Source organism: Pongo pygmaeus, chromosome 2 (genome assembly GCF_028885625.2).
Source record: "Pongo pygmaeus isolate AG05252 chromosome 2, NHGRI_mPonPyg2-v2.0_pri, whole genome shotgun sequence".
NCBI classification, from domain to species: Eukaryota; Metazoa; Chordata; class Mammalia; order Primates; family Hominidae; genus Pongo; species Pongo pygmaeus.
The window spans coordinates 44,436,759-44,456,499 of NC_085930.1; the positions used below are offsets into that span (position 1 = coordinate 44,436,759).

Sequence of the window (19,741 nt, forward strand, 5' to 3'; positions counted from 1 at the left end):
CTCTACTAAAAATACAAAAATTAGCTGGGCATGGTGGCACACGCCTGTAATCCCAGCTACTCGGCAGGCAGAGAGAAGAGAATCGCTTGAACCCAGGAGGCAGAGGTTTCAGGGAGCTGAGATCGTGCCATTGCCCTCCAGCCTGGCCGACCAGAGTGAAACTCCATCTCAAAAAAAATAAGTAAATAAAATAAAATAAAATAAAGCTAAACAAAGAGATTTCAAACAGAGGCACCAGTCATCCCCGCTACTGCCAGGACAGAGTTAAACTTTAAATATTTTTCATGTAATGAGTTGCCTCACATGTAACCGCCTGCGTATTTTATTACTACAATTTAGTTGAAAGAAGTATGCTATCATTCAGTCAAATTTCATTTACTTAACATGCAATTACATCATAGCCATAGGTATATATTTATTTGTACATTAGTGGCTATGGGTTTTGAGGGTACAATGAGTTAGAGATTTAATCTACATCTTGGAAGTATTTAGGATCTTAATAAAATGGTAAGAGTACATAACACTAGGGAATACGAAACAACTGACAGACAACTGCGTGATAAAAGTGCCTCAAATGTTCTGTACTATATGAAGAAGGGGATTTTGTAATAAATCAGTTTATTACAAAAAAAAAAAAAGTAGAACAAAGCATTAAGTCTACATCCCAGAGGCTCCAAGTAAAAGAATGACCAGAATAAGAGGAGGTCCGTCAAGGAATCATTCTTGAAGGAAATGAGACTTTTAATCTGAGTCTCAAGAGAAAAACTGAACATGAAGCACTGAGATAGAGGGGAGAGTATTTCAGAGAAAAACACAGCAGACAGAGGTGGGGGGAAGGGGAAGGCAGATGCAAAACACAGGCCCTGAGTGAGAGTCGCTGCACCTAGATCCCTGTAGAGTGGGAGTTGGTTTGCAAGGCCAGCCTCCCCCTGTAAACAGAAATTCTCCCTGTAACCTTTAGGGTCAGATTGCTCAAGAAGGCTCTTGAAGAAAGGCATAAAGACCCTTTTGGATAATTTGTACTTTATGCACCTTTTCCAAAGCAGAGTAAAGAATGGCACAGTCCTCTCATTCCCTGACATGTGGCCCAGGGGCAGGCAGCAGGCCCAAGACGTGTCTGGCAGGTCCCGTCACAGGGCTGCACCGCCTCCCACCTCTCCCACGGTCCACTGCACAGGACGGCTTTCCTCACAGCCCCCAGCCTTACCACCTGGCCAATTACACCTCTACAAGGAAATCCTCCCCTTCCCCCAGGCAATCTGCTTATCATGAGCCTGTGATTAACCTCATTAACACACCCGTTTACCACAGACGTCATTAGCAGTCAGTCAGACATTACTCAAAACCATTAGAAACAACAAGAACAGCCATTACCCGGTTCAGTGCAACCAGCCTGGTGCTCCCCAGCTCTGGGCCTTGGGGAGCAGTTAGTCAGGCACCTTAGTCATGAGCTAAATGCACACCGGAAATGAGGCTGACATCAGGAGCTCTTGTTCTTGGGTGCCGGGAGGATTACCCTCTGTGGCCAACTATCCGGGGATGGCAGTCCAGGCCTCGTGAGCATGTGCAGGGCATTCCTCCAGGAAAAGATTACTAGTGCCTGGGACAGGGACAAATATATTCCTTTAGAAACCTTCACAGCAGAGCACTGAATTGGGACGATCAAAATAGCAGTTTCCTATCCCACAGCTGCCTCCCAGAAACTAATTAATGCTGTGGATGTAGCTTGCTAATTATTTTCAACATCACCACCATCCTAAGCAGTCCCTGTGGAGGCCAGTTGCCTCTGCAAAGTCTCCCCTGACTCAAGTGGCACACTCCCCACTCTCCTGGGAAGGGCAGTTCCAGGCAGAGCCAGCACACACGATTGAAAGTCTGTTTACCCACAAATTAGTTCAATGTTTTTATTTCAACTCCAAAAGCTGTCAGTTTTGTAATTACAGGAGACATAACTTCTAGACAGCACTTGCTGCTCAGCCTGAGAGTTCTCAGCCTGAGGTCCAAAGCTTCCCCAGGGGGATATGAGGGTAGAATTTAAGAAGTCTTTAAATTTGGATGGGAAAAAAAATTACATATTCATTTTTACTAAAATTGAACTGAAAATTAGTATACCCATAGATTATGAGGGCAGGCAGTGACCCACAGCAATCTTAGCCCTGCCTGATATTTATCTTCCTAGATGCATCCATCGCACATTTTGGTTATCGCACATATCTGAGATACCACTTATGCTTATCACTAACTCACAGTTATGGGACTTATTAGACTTACAACAAAATATTTTTATTGAATGCGTTTATCATGCAGCACATACATTAATTTGTTACAAACTTAGTTAATATATTGATTGCTATATTTCCATATCATAGATTTTCTTTGTAATCCTGTATATTTTATGCATTCATTTAAAATGTAATTCTCAGAAGGGGGTCCATGATTTTAATATACTTCCAAAGGTATTTATGCCAACAAAATTAAGAATTTTTGAGTCAGACATATGGCAAGTGCTCTGTAAATCTTTGCTGATTTCCTAAAAATGTATATTAATATAAACAGTTCTTGACTTTCCACATATGATTATATTTTCTTGCCTTTTTCCTAGCAGTCCATGTAAAACAAAGGAGTTAACATTCAGCATTTTTATGGATTGCTCTCCTTTTTGTGTTTTGAATATTTCAGGTTCTTATTTTCTACCACTGTCCCTTCTACAAGCAGTACCCCTTCCTGTGGCCAGGAAAGAAGATTCCAGCGCCCTGGGCAAACACCACAAGTGTGCACAAACTAATCCTCTTCTTGGAGACCACTCTCAGTGAGCGGGCCCCACGGGGCTCCTTCCACGTCTCCCAAGCGATCCTAACCCCCAGAGTGAAGACCATCGCCCGGGGCTTGGTTGGGGGCCTCAAGAACACGCTGGTTCATAGGTAAGAATTTGCTTCCACCCCACAAGGAAAGCTTTTTAAAAAAATATTTATCTTGATTCTATTCTGAGTAAATCGCAATAAAGCCATGTAGCCTGAGGATTTAGAAAAACAACAAAACAAGCCAAAAACTTTATATTCGAGAAAACCATGCAGTTGAGGTGGATTGTATTAACAAAGGATCTCTAAACACTTTGTTCATAAGTACACATCATACCATAAATACTGTACTCTCTAAATTTTGCTATAAGGCAAAGCACATTGAGCCAACACCATGTCTGTAATCACTCCTGGCACCTGGCCATATGGGGTCCTGCCTGTGCCTCGCAGCTGACCCAGGCACTCATTTAAGAAGCATTCAATATAGGCCGCTGTCCTAGGTGCTAAGGATTCAGAGCTGGCCCTTCAAGAATTTGTTCTCCTTTCCATGGTGACCATGAGTCACTGAAGAAGCAGCTTAGGATGCCACCCACCATGCCCATGCTGTAGCTTCAAATACTTCCTCAGGGCAGAATTGAGCCTGGCTGTACAATTAGCTAGGAGAAGCTTCAGTAATTTTGTATCAAGATGGTGTTCCTTATCCTGGACACCAATGAATGATAGATGTTCTCAAGAAAAAGGATGGTTTATTTGTATGCGTGTTTGTGTGTGTGTGCACGCACATATATGTGAGTGTGTGTATTTATGTGTCTACGTACCTGTACATGTGTATGTGTATATGTATATGTATAAAAGGAATGTTATAAACACATTTGGATAACAGGGAATCCCTTGCAATCCAAGCTAAGGAAGCTAATACGTTTGGGTAGCAAAAGATATTTACAAGAATCAGTTTGGTCCCTGAGTTTCAGGTTGATGGGCAGAGTTCAGATAATGAAAGATTCATCCAAAAACATGTTTCTATTTATTTGGTCCTGAGTTTAGGTAACATGAGTTCAGATAACAGGAGTTCACCTAGCAGGAGTTTAGATAGCAGGACTAGATTTTTCTTTCTTGGTGAGAGCTCCTGATTATGTCAACCATGGACAAAACCAGAAAGTGTTTTCTGTGTGGCTCTACTAAGTCTTGACTGAATTCATCATGCTGAACTTGGAAAAGTGAATTTTATAAACCAGCACTATATCTCTTTGAAAGATCCCGAATTAGAAGCTTTATTGTTTTAATAATATATGTTTGTGTATCCACACTGTTTTCCTCATGCCTTTGGTATATTTGTAGATCAACATTATTTATGTATTCATTCAACAAACATTAAGTACCTAGGAAGAGCTAGGTACAAAGATTCAAGGTAAATAATATACTGTCTGCTGTCAAGGAACTCACAGTCTAGCAGCAGAAACTGGCATGAAAATTTCTATAAAGCAATGTGAAATACCACTGTGAAGAAGTCTGTGCAGAGAGTCATACTAATAAGGGAGAGGGAGTATTTAAAAAACTAAGGATAAGTTATATCTGCATACCATATTCTGAATATCAAATGCCTTTTTGCAGATGATTTCATTTGATTCTTAAATCAAGTCAGCCCCTAGGATGGCACATTGTCTACAGCATATTATCATCCCCTCTTTAGATGGGATTCAGGGAGCTTAAGTGACCCCAATCCATACAGCTAGTAAAAGTCAAGAATACCTCTCAGACTCTGGCCTTCTGATCGTTAGACCACTGCCCTTTTCAGCGTTGGACACTGACTTGGATACTGCATATTTTCGTGCTTATTCTTTTCTGTTCCACAGGCCTGCAGTTGTCTTATTAGTACCTGAATCTGGTAATATCTCACAGGTTACAACTGGTAACCCACAATGTCACAAAGCTTTTCATACCTGTACGTTCCTAAAACTTTAATCTGGCTGCAAGTGAAACATTGGCTCTTTCCTTTGTGATGAGAGATAATGAGGTTGGCATGTGCCCAAAGCCAAGGGATCCTACTATGCCAGAGCCCTTGCACTACTGGTAGCAGCAAGCCAATGTCCCCAAGCTTGGAAAGATACTTTCTTTGGCATCTCGCCCCCTGCCGGCCATAAGAATATTACAAGTATGCATCATGCATTCCTAGCCCTGCACATCAACTGAAGGAGGAAAATACAGCTCTGGTTGAGTTTGTTCCAAAAGGCCAGTGCAGAGTGTGGCTGTCATTTCCTCTGGGCTGTTGAACAAACATAGGACCTTCCCCTGTGTGCCAACACCCAGAGGGTCTGTCCTAACAACTGGTCGCTGGCACTGGTGGTCAACTCAAACCAAGAAGAAAAAGACAGGGTGTATTTTCTTACAAATGTAGAGATGGTTTCTCGGCAGGGATTTAACCCCCTAACTCTTCGATAAACTTTGGAGCTAAGATCTTGTTCATTTTGGTTCAACACCGTAGAAGGAAGCCACAAGAAATATAGCCATTTGACTTAATTTCCATGGTGGTTTCTCCCAGACTTATAGAAACCTGAAATTCGGGTTCATGGCACTCCCACTGAAATCAAATGAAAATGCTTTGCCTAAGCCTGAGGACAGAGCATCCATGAACTCTAGAAGGGAACATGGACTGAAATCAGAAGGCCTGAGAGTGCAGCCTGACATGCTCCCTGTTCCAGGGTGCATTGTGTTGTGCCCCATCCCATCCCCGCCATCCCCAAGTTCACATATTGAAGTCCCAACTCCCAGTTACCTCAGAATGTGGGTACATTTGCAGATACGGCCTTTAAAGAGGTAATTAAGTCAAAACCAGGATGTTAGGGCGGGCCCTAATCCAGCCTAGCTGGTATCCTTAAAAGAAAAGGAAATTTAGACACACAAAGAGACACCACAGATATGTGTTCACAGAGGAAAGGGCGTGTGAGAGTGCAATAAGAAGGCGGCTGTCTGCAAGCCAAGGGCAGAGGCCTCAGGAGAAACGAAATCTGATGACACTTTGATCTTGGATGTCCAACTTCTAAAACAAGAGAAAATACATTTCTGTCATTTAAGCCAACCAGTATGTGGTGTTTTGTTATGGTAGCCCTAGCAAACCAATGCAGTCCCTGAGCAACAGGGTGGCCTTGGACAAGTTTTCTGAGGTCTCTGAGCTGTGGTTTTCTCACCAGTTAAACAGGATTAATAATACCTCATCAGATTGTAGCCTTAACATGAGAATGCCAGCCACAGTGGCTGGCAGAAAATAGACATGCCATCCCTATTTGTAAAGATACCCAGAAACTCTATGGACCACCCTTGTTCCCAGCTGGGCCACAAGGTCAAAGGGAAGTGTTGTTGTTTTTTTTTTTTATTATTATACTTTAAGTTTTAGGATACATGTGCACAATGTGCAGCTTAGTTACATATGTATACATGTGCCATGATGGTGTGCTGCACCCATTAACTCGTCATTTAGCATTAGGTATATCTCCTAATGCTATCCCTCCCCCCTCCCCCCACCCCACAACAGGCCCCAGAGTGTGATGTTCCCCTTCCTGTGTCCATGTGTTCTCATTGTTCAATTCCCACCTATGAGTGAGAACATGCGATGTTTGGTTTTTTGTCCTTGCAATACTTTACTGAGAATGATGATTTCCAATTTCATCCATGTCCCTACAAAGGACATGAGCTCATCATTTTTTATGGCTGCATAGTATTCCATAGTGTATATGTGCCACATTTTCTTAATCCAGTCTATCATTGTTGGACATTTGGGTTGGTTCCAAGTCTTTGCTATTGTGAATAGTGCCACAATAAACATACGTGTGCATGCGTCTTTATAGCAGCATGATTTATAGTCCTTTGGGTATATACCCAGTAATGGGATGGTTGGGTCAAATGGTATTTCTAGTTCTAGATCCCTAAGGAATCGCCACACTGACTTCCACAATGGTTGAACTAGTCTACAGTCCCACCAACAGTGTAAAAGTGTTCCTATTTCTCCACATCCTCTCCAGCACCTGTTGTTTCCTGACTTTTTAATGATTGCCGTTGTAACTGGTGTGAGATGGTATCTCATTGTGGTTCTGACAAAGGGCTAATATCCAGAATCTACAATGAACTCAAACAAATTTACAAGAAAAAAACAAACAACCCCATCAAAAAGTGGGCGAAGGACATGAACAGACACTTATCAAAAGAAGACATTTATGCAGCCAAAAAACACATGAAAAAATGCTCACCATCACTGGCCATCAGAGAAATGCAGGTCAAAGGGAAGTTTTTAACCTCCTGCTCTGCCATCCATGGGAACTGTTGCCTCACAGGCCTGTCAGCACTGTCAGGTTCAGCCTTTTGCACAGATCCCTTGTCCTGGTAAACAACAAGAGCTGAGAAAATAAAGCAGCTCCTTTTCACTGTGGGTTCTGCATTTCCCCTTCTTCATACTTAATCCTAATTATTTGATCCTTGCCTTGGAGAAGGTTAACACATGCTACCCGAAGCTGACATAGAGTTCTTTGTCACCGGAAACCACAGGTACATACCTGTCACTGCATTTCTCTGCTCAGGCTCCAGGGATCCTCCAAGGTGAGGAGGCTCTGGCTGAAGTGACTGGAGTTGCCCCAAGCCTTCAAGGCTCATTTCCCTGTGATGACCAGCAGAGGGCGCCTGCACCTCATACTTCAACACTGACTCAGGCTTTTAAAATGAAGTCTTGAATCTATCAGGCTCAGTACTACTGTGTCCTTGGTGTGGGTCCCTGTGTATCCTTGGTCTATCTTTAAGGAAGTCTGTATTTGCAGCTTCTCACTTCCAAACCACAACATGTTGTCACATAAGCAGGAGGATGTGGCCTCTTTAAGCTGTAGTTTCTTACTCCCAGCCACCAAATATTTCTACCTCACACTCTTCCAGTTATGATTCCTTCCCCGCCTTTTTTTTTTTTTTTTTTACCAGACTTACCATATCACAGAAACTCTTCTAAACACTTTACATGTATTATTTTGTTTAGTTCCCCAAAAATCTGTATGAAGCATTATTATTATCACTCTTCAGGAGTCCCCGTTCAAAATGGAAGTACCCCTGGGAGGGTGATCTATTAAGTCATAATCAGCTGTTAATATAAAAATATAGGCCAGGCGCAGTGGCTCACGCCTGTAATCCCAGCACTTTGGGAGGCCAAGGCGGGCAGATCACCAGGTCAGAAGATCGAGACCATCCTGGCTAACACGGTGAAACCCCGTCTCTACTAAAAATACAAAGAAATTAGCTGGGCATGGTGGCGGGTGCCTGTAGTCCCAGCTACTCGGGAGGCTGAGGCAGGAGAATGGTGTGAACCCAGGAGACGGAGCTTGCAGTGAGCCGAGATCGCGCCACTGCACTCCAGTCTGGGGGACAGAGGAAGACTCCATCTCAAAAAAAATAAGATAGATAGATAGATAGATAGATAGATAGATAGATAGATTGATTTATGATATGTGTTTTAGCCCGTGGCTGATTGTAGAGTCCACTGAGAGAGGGAGGAGACCCAGGACTGATTATAGTTGTTATGGTAAGAGAAAAAGAAAGAGGAGAAGGACAAAATGCTACCAATGCCTGAACAGGGTTGTCTGGAAAACTGAGAAGTCAAGATATGTGCTGAAAGAAGGGCAGGCAGCATCGAGGGAGAGTTTCTTCTGTCTTCTTTAAAGCATTCTCAGCCTACTGAGTATGTATTGAGCTGTTTTTACTATGATGTAAAATGTGAGGACACTTTATTGCTTTCTTCTCTATGCTGCCTGTGGTAGTTTACACTTACTATTAATGCAGAAATTTATCACATTGAATTTTCATTATTCCTTTATGTCACCAAATAACTGGCTGTCACCTAGGAAGCCTTTGATTAATAAAATGAGACTGAAAGACCGTTAGTGAGACAACTGATTAAGTATTGGTCTATTAAGAAGCCACACTTAGTGATCGAATAACTGTATATCCATATGAAAAAAGTAAGCCTTGACCTCCTACTTTATACCATATACAAAAATCAATTTGAGATGGTTCTTAGAGCTAAACCTAAAAGCTAAAAACCATAAAGCTTTTAGAATAAAACATAGGATATGTTTGTAAATTTGGAGTGGACTGAAGTGGTTCTTAGATCACAGAAGCCATAAAAGAAAAAAAAATGGACAAATTAGGATCCGTAAAAATTAAGGAATTCGGCTCATCAAAATATGTCACTGAGAAAACTGACAGACAAGCTATAGGCTAGGAGAAAATATTCACAAAATATATCTGACAAAAGACCAGTATCTAGGCTATATAAATAACTTCTACAACTCAACAATTTTTTAAAAGAAAATGAAAACATGAGTAAAAGAATTGAACAGATAACAGTTTTACTCATAATATCCAAAAAACTGGCAATAGCCCAAGTGTCCATCCTGCCAGTGTAGGAAAATGGATAAACAAACTGCAGTATATACATACAATGGAATTCTCTTCATTGATTTTAAAAGGCAACAAACCACTGATACATGCAGCAACGTGGATGAATTTCAGAACAATTATGCCAAGTGAAAGAAAACTCACATGAAATAATACATTTTTCATGGCTTATGTGAAGTTTTAAAACAGACAAATCTAATCTACAGTGGAAAAAAAAAATCAGTATAGCTGTTGCCTCTGGGAGGATGGGGCAGGTGTTGATGAGGAAGGGGCTTGCAGGAACTTTCTGGAGTACCAGTTATGTTCTAGACCTTGATATGAGTTTGAATTATGTGTACGTATTTGTCAAAACTTGGCAAGTGTACCATTAAGATTTGTGAATTTTATTGAGTGTAAACTTTATGTTAAAAGAAGAACAAATTAAAAACAGATATTGAACTCCAGTTAATCATATGCATGCTGAAGTACTTAGGGAATGTGTATAGATGCTTGCAGTTGGAATATGTCAAAAATACAAGATGGATTGATAGAAGGATAGTGACAGATTGATGGATAGATATGTGGTAAGCAAGTATAGTTAATGGTGGGATCTAGGTGGTGGATATATTTGCTGCAAAATTCTTTCAACCTTGCCGTATGTTTGAATATTTTCATGATTAAAAAAAATTAAAGAACTCATTAAAGCTGAGGCTCTTGGTCTTAGTTTTTCTTTTTCTTTCTTTTTTCTTTTTTTTTTAGACAGAGTCTCACTCTGTCACCCAAACTGGGGTGCAGCTCTTGGCTCACCGCAGCCTCAACCTCCCAGGCTCAGGTGATTACCCCTCCTCAGAGACAGGGTTTCACCATGTTTCCCAGGCTGATCTCAAACTCCTGGAGTCAAGTGATCCACCCGCCTCAGCCTCCCAAAGTGCCGGGATTACAGGCGTGAGCCACCACACTCGGCCTGATCTTAGTTTTTCATGTTCCTGTTGACATGGTATCTCTTTGATGCTTGAAGCAAATAATCTCCTCTTCCAGCAGAGAAACCCTGGAAAGTGTAATTTTCTAATGGAATAGAGACTACTTCATCCCTGAAGGAGATATAAAGCTTAAATGGAAATACCTCTGAAAGCTTGTGCTCTTATTAACATACTTTTGTAATATTAAGGGAAATGTTTATGTCCATGTCTGGAGAAGTCCCTCTAAGCTGTACTGTATCCACTCTCTTCCTCCAACACTTGCCTCTGTATAGGAATCTTCCTGCCATCCTGGACTGGGTGAAAACTCAGAAGCCTGGAGCCATGGGTGTCAACATCATCACGTCTGACTTCGTGGACCTGGTGGACTTTGCTGCGACTGTCATCAAGTTAAATGACCTCCTACAGGAGGACACAGCGCTGGCTAAATGCTGATTTAATTTTTAATTTAACCTTAATGTTGAATTTGTTAATCCAGGGTAGAGTTCTAAAGGATGTCCTGTTAGGATGGCCCCTGGGGCAGAGATGGTGAAGTAAGAGGAAGATGGGTTTTTTTTCTCCCTTCCTCACAGGGCCATTTAGATAAAATTACAGGGCTATTAATTGCATTTTTCCCAAATGAGACTTTTTTTAAAACTGAAGTCCAAGGGAAGAAAGCATGCTTCATGTGACCAAGGTCAGGACCTCCCCAGTGGCTTATGGTGGTGAATGGAATTTGGAAATAGGATCTCTAGGACCCATTGAGGTATTGAGTGTACCCCTAATTGGCCCAGCTCCCTATTGTCTTCTGGGGTGTTGTGTTTGAGCTGGTGAGAAAGTTGAACTAGAAACACATTCCTGGTGAAAAAGACTGGCTCATTGCAGCTGTGGACCATCTGGGGTGGATCTAACATCAACCAGGGGCTCTGAGGGGGAAAAGAGCCAAGCACCAGTTCTCTCTAGGATTGTTGGATGTCACCACTTTTCTGAGAGAGTAGGACTCATTTATCACTAAGATGTTTCAAACACAAGCTGTTCTTGCATAGCGTATACTGGTAACTGGTCACCTTCATTCTTCAGATAAACCGTGCATACTACCCTTAGTATCAGAAATATGCTTCCCAGTTTTAAAACTTGGATTCCTTTCTATTTCTTTTGGCCTCTTCTTAAAAGTGAAAAGAACTTCTTAAAAGTGAAAAGAACTTTTAAGATGGTGGGAGATCTTTTTAGTGTGGGGCCCAACAAGAGATAGATATGCATGTTTGCTGCATGCCAGATATCTTTTATTTAATTCTACAGCTTTTTCCAGAATGGCTGCCAGGTAGAGTACCTGCATCATTTTGGCAAAGTCCTCTTTGGAGTGGGGTCTTCAAGCCCGATCTTGGAATTGCGTTTTATTATTGTCTGCCTAGGACTTAGGTCTGCGCTGTGGGACACAACACTAAGTGGAAGGCACCTTATCCATGGCACCATGGAAGCAGGCACAGGATGCATGGGAAAGTGCAATGGCATTAAAGGAGGAAGCTCCAAGTGGATTTGGAGCCATTCTGTAACTCCTTGAAAACAAGACTACCTCGGGGATATTTAGGATGACTTGTGTGTCACCAAGTGAGAAATACCTAATGTTGGAACAATTTCCAGTCCTTCTCTTGATGGTTCTACTTTCTGCAGGTTGTTTTGAGCCTACCAATCACTACTGCATGAGGGCTTCGAAACTCAAGAGGGGACTTTTTTTTTATTGATAAGAGGTGCTTATCTATAAAGAGCCCTCTTGTGTTTTGATTGACTTATTTATTTATTTATTTATAGATTAAATATCTGCCGTGCTTCTTACATCAAGAGCACTCACACAGGAGCTTACTGAACTTTTCTTACCCAGGATAGATGCTGCTATGGTCTTTCTCTCCTGAACAGGACCACGCATCTCAGGGCTGTGAGTGACCCCTGACTCTGCTGTTCATGTCCTGGCTCCCCAAGTCCTCCTGGGGACAGTATACATGTGTGGATGTGGTCTAGATCTGAGAAGTCACTACCAAGCCATGCCCATGAACAAAGATAAAATGGGTCGTGAAGAACTATTAGTTCATAGGTAGACCCTCCGGAAGAGTGTTGAAAAGAAACGCCCTAGAAAGAAAACTAGGCATGGAAATGTGTGCACTTTGCTGCTCCTCAGCACCATCTGAGAATCCCTAAGGAAGTGGCAGCTTCTGGATTCTTAAGAAGGAAATATAAACATGGAGTCCCGAATGGATGTATGCATTTATAAAGATTGTCAGACTCTTCTTCCAGCAGTTTCCTATTTCTGTCTTTTGATGCCCATAGATGGATTTTGCATGTTGCTTGCAGACAGGGGTGTCCTAGGTGAGGTACTAAAAGCACATGCACACCCCCAACTCTTGGTCCTCCACCCTATACTTTCTGTAAAACAATTTAAGCCCTGGCTTTTAGCTTGCACCCTTGAGAAGGTCATAATAGAAATGCCTCTGGGAAAATCTGGTTGAACTTTCCTTTTTTTGCATTTGAACCCCTCCCCAAAGGGTTTTCTGGGATAATATCAAATTCTGTAGGGCCTTCTCTGGATAAGAGTAAGAGTGTTCCCTCGCTTTCTAAACTTTCCTTCAATTCTGATGCTAAATGCTAATGACAAGCTCTGAAATCCCTGGTCTACCCTCAGGGTTTCATTTTTGTTATTGTCATTTCATTTTGCTTTTGTTTTTAATTTTTGGTCAATTGCTAGGGGCTAGATCATTTCCCCACTTTTTATCCTTTGTTACTTGGCAAAGAGATAAGGAGGCAAGAGGAGAATTACTGTTCTCTGTTTTATTTGAGCCTCGGCTTTGTCCAGGTGTTTGGTGCTATGAGGCCAGGTGTGTTGACAAGTATCTACACAGGATGCCAGTAACACCCAAGGGCTGCTGACTGTTCCATGAAATGTTTACATAATTTTGTCCTTTAGTTCTTAAATATATGGTTGCACTTCACTTGGGTTGTAACATTTAAGTGCACCTCAGTGTTTGCATGATAAATGTCATCAAGCATGACACAAAAGCCCAGAAAACTGTACCAAGGTTGCATGCACGGAGTCCTTCTCTGCGTGGTGCATGCAGGTGCTTGCTCCTTCATGCTGCTTGGAGCTGCCAGCCTTGCTTGCAATTTGGAAGTCTGCACGAGAGTTCTGGGAGATAGGAAGGTTATTTACAATTTTCCCTTGATAAACACCCTTGCATAAGCAGAATCTCTGCCTCAAGAAAAAGTTGCTTAACATATTGTAAAGGATGTGTGCCTTCTGCTCCTTGACCATGAGACCAGACAGGAGAACTCAGGCATGGAGGACAGAGGGAAAACAGATTTTAGGTTCCTGACTCCTTCTGCAACTGCCAACAATAAAATAGTGACCCAACCACATCACTTATTCCCACAAGTTCTGGAGACCTTTCAAATCAAAACAAGGCTCTCATACTTGCTCAGAACTAACTTCAAGATCAGCTAAGAAGCTACTTGATTGAGCCAAAGAGGACTTTAGTTTCACAGAATTTGAGGTCATATTTATTCTGAAATGTAACTGAGCTATTCATGAGCTCCCTGGACCATTTCCCACACAGCCACATTTCCATGGCCTTGTGGCAAAGGGGACCATCAAAGGTTTTAGTTCGGTTAGAGTAGTGTTTACAGGCTTGAACTTTGAGCCTTTTAGAGATACCACCATGATTTCATGGATACAGAAGGATTGGAGAGAGAGGTCGAGATGGACTTAATGGAAGGGAATAAGTTATTGAAGATTAAATTTTAAATTAGTGGCAGACCTCCAAGAGGGTCATGCCAAAAAAAGTTTTTATATTTGCTGTATTAAACTCAATAGTAATTACTTTTAGTCATTTTCCTTAGCACTGAATCTAAACCCTGAATTACTGAGAGCAGTTAAGCCACAGTCCCGGGATTTTATTATAAACTCAAAGAAAAGCACAAAATCTGAGCCCAGGTGATGATCCATCTTAGGAATCCTCGTTCTTTTTACATGATCTCATATTCATCCAAAAAAATTGTTTCTTCTCAATAAGACAATGTAGTAGAGTATTCTGGAATTAAATGCAGTTTTATGGTGTGTCGGGACTTTCCATCTCTCGTTTTGAGAATCTTGCCATGAGAAAGTGCTTCCCAATGAGACATTACTACCTCCCAGCTAGAAGGCTTAGCACAATGCTAAAGGTGGAGCAACAGAAGAAATTCAGATGGAAATGAAACTACTTCTTCCTGGGAAGTAAAAGAGCTACATGAAACCAGTCCATCCTGCAGATTTAGTTCATGCCACAGTTGAAGTTTGTGTGATGTTTCTTAGTAGCTAATTTCAAATTTTTACTGTTAGATTCTAAGAAACAGAGTGGGCTAATGATTGGAGCACAGCCATGAGACCCCGCTCCATTAGCTGAGCATGTGATCCTGTGCTAAATCTTTCTTGGTTCCTTCATCTTTCAAGATGCTGTCTGCTACTTTAGTGCTGACTGATTTGCAAGTCTTGGTTGATTAGCTCCCCAAAACATAAGGTCCCTAATGATTAGATTAAATGCCTTATGCTCAGGGGGTGTGCAGATGTGCTATTCTTCCTTCTGTGGCTTGGGTGGAAAAGCTGCTTGGGCTTATTTCCCAACAGTGTGACGTAGGATGGCAGAACTTATCTAGGAATGGCACCTTTGATGATCCATATAATGAAATGTGTAGAGCTTAAAGAAATCTGCCAACATGTATGTGGGCTCTTGAGAGGTGGGCTTTCCCAATACATGCTAAATAGACTTGTTATGCCAAGAGGAAGTGAATAGAAATTATAGCATCAAATATCCAAACTGACAGGAAGTTTGTTTTGCCTAGCATAGAACATGGTTGTCTTCTGAGTTCCACTAATGTTCCAGGATATCTTGGCCCTCTGCCTCAGGCTGCTCCCTGGTGTTTGGCACCTTAGCGTTGCCACTTACAACCATTGCCTTGGGACACACAGAGTGAACTGTTTGAGTGATAAGTAATTTAGCTAGAAACTTTACCCTTAATTTCAAATGATACCAAACAGCTCATTACTACCCCAAGGGATGCTCTCCGTAGCTTCTGGATTCCCCAGTTTCCTTCTAGAAACAGGGACACCAATAGCACTATAACCCTAAACAGGCCCTAACCCAGAAGAATACACCACAAAATGCGATTGATTTTCTCAAAATATCACAGTCTTAGACACTATACAAATAATTCAAGAAAACTCTTTCTACCCTGCAGTGAATATAGTGTTCTATTATATTCTCCAACAAAACTTTTTAGGACTTTTCAAACTCATTTCTAAGCCAAATAGTTTAGATAAATATTTATTCTTATATTTGGGGGGAATTCAGGCTCACCATTTGCCGAGGCAAGCCCATCAACAGTCTAGAGGCATATTCTGTGTCATTCCTTCCCGTCTCCTTCATAGAATACTACTTTTTCCTTTTGTCTCCTGGCCATTCTCCATCATCTGCTGATTATTGCTAACCGCAGGATGCTGGCAAAGCTTACAGTGATAGGCACATGTGTTCAGTGATGTCCAATACACTCTTTTCACAGTGATTATTGCTTCTTACTCTTTTCAAATGTATTATTCTACCCCTCAACCTACATCCAATCATTAGAACTATACTTAATTGGAGCCCAGAACTTGGGACCAACACTTAATTCAAATAGCAGGGGCTTGCTCACAAACATTAAGCCCAACAAGAAGCACAGCACTTTGAAAAGTCAAATAGGCCTTTGGTAGCTCTGTACATTTGCAATTTTACATTTGTTATTAGTTTATAGCACTAATAACACTTCAGTTGTGAATCTATAGTCTCAATATGATAAGTCTTAGAACATGTTCTAGAAATAGTGGTACCTTGCTGCTATTATACTTAGTAACTTATACCCCAATATAATAATAAGTATTAAATACAGATTGTGTATGCATTCTTTGTGTGTATGTGCCAACTGTACTACTTAACTTCACTGATCAGCAATTAGAAAAATACACAAATTGTCATAGTGAAATAAGTCTTGGTCAATTCAGATGATACGTGAACCTGATAAATGCTCTAATAGATATGATATTTTGTCCTGTATTGCTTGTTTTACAGTATGGTGCATGTTGTTTGCTAAGTAAAATGATAATAATAATAAAGTATACCAATTTTAAGGTTAGAATTACAATTTTGCACATATGCTTCTTGATATTCTGAAACGTATTCTGTGGCTTAATTATCTTATTCATACACATTTCACTTGGCTTTTTATCCCTAGGAAATAATTGTCCAAGTATATATCTCGTCTTCTTTCTTGTAACTTTGATTAAACTGCTTACTTCAACTTACAACATTGTAAAGCCAGAATACCTCATTTTAACAGTGAAAAAAAAAATATGATGACCTGATGTGTTCTCTTGTATTTGATTTGAACTACCTAAATAGGCTTAACCGTAATAATAAATATACAATTTTGGCAGGCATTTTTCCTTTGTTTGGATGAACATTTTGTTATTGGTCCACTTCTAATTTTGTTTTAAAGAGTTATAAACTCAGTGTCAATAAAACATCTTGTTATATAATATTGGACAAAAACCCTCTCGAGCATGTCTGACACATATTTGGATTAAGTAAACGTGCTTGCAGTCCCCAAGATTGAGCAGTGCGTGAAATGTGTACACAACCTTGACCCCATGCTTTTCCAAGCTTCATCCTTAGCGCTTCAGTTATTTCCACTAAGCTTAGACCAGCTCTTATTGACATCCACACTCACCTGACCACTACCTCTACCCACATTAATTTGAGTGATTGCTAAAATGCCCAGAAATAAAACAATGCAGAGATAATATATTTGTGTATACAAAGATTAAATAAGGGTGGACCTGCAGTTTCTGCTCCAATGAAGATTCCAATATCTTCCTCATTTCTAATGATTTTTAATAGAATATCCAAGACCACTTAATTTAAGTGAATTCTGTGTTTCCCTTATCCTCTACAAAAATAATCAGTTAAGACTTTTTTGTATGAATTTAGCAGAGATCAAATGAATTCTAAGTAACCATTAATTTCATAGAGTCAAAGGTTTAAACAGGTAGTTAAGAATAATTATAAGTGTTGAAGTTACCATAGCAATTTAACAACATAGTCATATTCGGAATGTTTAACTTATAGTTATTGTTTAGTAAATCTACCATACTGTCCTCTGGTTGGCTTTACCACTTACAGTCATTCCTGTGCAGTTTTTAATAATAAATTGCATGATGTAGATAGGGCTGGGTCCAAACATAAGCAAAGCATGTAAACCCACATGGTGCAATTGCAAAAATACCACTGGCCTGCCTCAATTTCTGAACATATACTTGGGTTTAAACATTGCCTCTATAACAATGGAGCTCTCACATTATGTATGAATTATTTTATATCTATTCACAGATTAATTTATCATATTACAACAAGGCTATGAACATTCTATTTAGCACAGAAGTTAAGTATAGGCATTTCAGAAGTACACAGACCTGGGTTTCTATCTCAACTCCATACCCTGGCTGAGTAACCTTAAGCAAATTAACGTCTCTACCTACATAGAAGATAGGCTAAAAATACCAACCATGAAGGGTAATTGAGAAGACAAAATAAGAAAATGCATAGGAAGCATTTTAGCACAGAGCATGGCACATAGTAAATACTCCATAGTAGCTATTAGTCTTAGTAATAAGGGACTTTGCACCCTCCTACTTCAAATGGCATCCAATGATCACTTCAACATGATTGCTAACCTTTGTGTTGATTGGTAGATGATTTAGCAGGAACTAATTAATGAGAGGTAAGTCAATATAAATTTGGACAGTGAAAGAAAATGTGAAAGCCCTTTGTGTGGCAAATTCTTGAGGCTCTGCAGTGGAAGGTCAAGGCAGCTGGATGGTGCTGAGTGATTAGACTTGGTCATTCATATCTCTGTCTCTCTTTCTCTCTTTCTCTCTCTCTTTCTCTCTCTCTCTCTCTGGGTGTGTGTGTGTTTGTGTGTGTGTAGGTGAGAGGGGGATGGTTGTAAGGGGCAAAGGGTAGAACAAGGTAGGTGTGAGGAAGGCACTAGAGACAAAGTCCTGGGCTTTGGCTATTGGTGGTTTCCACCCCTGGAAACTTCCTAATCTGGAGGTACTCATATTAATATATATTTCTGTACCTGATCCCTGAAGATTATGATTCTTTATATCTTAGGGCATATCTTAGGAGGAATACTTAGAAATATGTATTTTGGTGTGACCAGTTGGAGAGTTATTGAACCAAAAATGCATTACTCAGAGCATAGCATTTATGCCACAGGTGGTATGCAAGATGATGTGAGGTGGAAGATGGCCATATCCTTAAATAGCATTAATGTCATTAATCACTTAATCAGTTCTGATTAGTCAAGAGGGAAGTCTCAGTTTAGTAATGAAACCTCTCTATCCCTTGCTTATCAACTAAAACCAAAAAGGCAATAGTATCTAGCCAACATTTAATCCTCATTTTGTTCGTACTGTGTTTATGTTGTGGTTACCTTCTCTTTGTAGGTTTTCAATAGTGATATAAAGTCCCCTTCAAAATAAATTTATCTAAGTTTTTCGAAGAGCCCACTGTGAAAAAGCTATGAGAATGACCTAAGTTTATGAACCTTTCCAGGTTGAAAAAAAAAATACAGTTGATTGTACCACTCATTTTTGCCTAGAACTGGGTTTGACTTTGTTCTTCCTAAATATTTCTTAGTAACTAAATACATGAAGAAACTGCTATTTGGAATAGAAAATTATGTTTTTTCCATAAGGGAACTTCCTTTACGTTTCCTGTGGAAGTCCATGCTCAGATAATCTATCTCCATGTTGTCCTGTAGAGCAGTTTAAACTAAGGAAAGAAAGGTCATGGAGCCACTGAGTCCTACCTATGGCTGAGCTTGACAAACAAGAAACGCAGAGTAAACTCCATTTCTTCAACTTTGAAACTGATTCCTTCTCTGTTAATCCCTGAGGTCAGGTTGCCTGAATGTCCTGGATTTTTGTTGTGTTTTTTTTCCTAAGAAATTCTTCCTGATCAGCAAGAAGTGATCGTGTTTATCCCTCTGCAAATCTACTCGGTATGACCAAAGGAGTGTTATTATTTTTAAGACTTGAAAACTTTCATTCTCAGAGAGGGTGGGAGGTTGCAAGGGAGGAACAGTGGGCAAAGCCCATGTGCCTCAAACCTCACCCGGGATGGCCTGGACAAGTGCCAGTGAGACAAAAGCACTAGTCAGACCAGGGTGTTTTCACAGCTGGGCAGTCAGTGTTTTTGGACAGCATGGGTGGGGAGGAGGCCACAGCAGCGTCAGCCTCTGTCCAGTAGCATCATGCAATTGAGAGAAGCCTTAGGCAGGCAGATGGCTTTAATCTAAGGAGCTAAGCATCTAAAGAATAGGATTTATCCTGTAGAGAAAGGCCATAAGAAGCAATATTCTTGGAAAAGGAGGCCACTGAATGCTATTTTTTGTTTAACCTGAGAACTGAGCTGCTTTTTAGCCTGGAGACTTTCCTACCTTGATTCTCACTGGGCATTTGCA

General features: G+C 40.6%; 1 protein-coding gene across 1 annotated transcript in view; it reads left to right on the plus strand.

The window, feature by feature from the left end:
* The window catches only part of PLCXD2 (phosphatidylinositol specific phospholipase C X domain containing 2), a 53,314-nt gene extending 36,527 nt beyond the window's left edge, over positions 1–16,787 (plus strand). Inside the window, exons 3-4 of the mRNA XM_054480714.2 lie at positions 2,680–2,921; positions 10,456–16,787. Of these exons, the coding sequence (XP_054336689.1) occupies positions 2,680–2,921; positions 10,456–10,615 (402 nt within the window). The 3' untranslated portion in view covers positions 10,616–16,787. The remainder of the gene's footprint in view (positions 1–2,679; positions 2,922–10,455) is intronic.
* Positions 16,788–19,741: the final 2,954 nt, after the last annotated feature.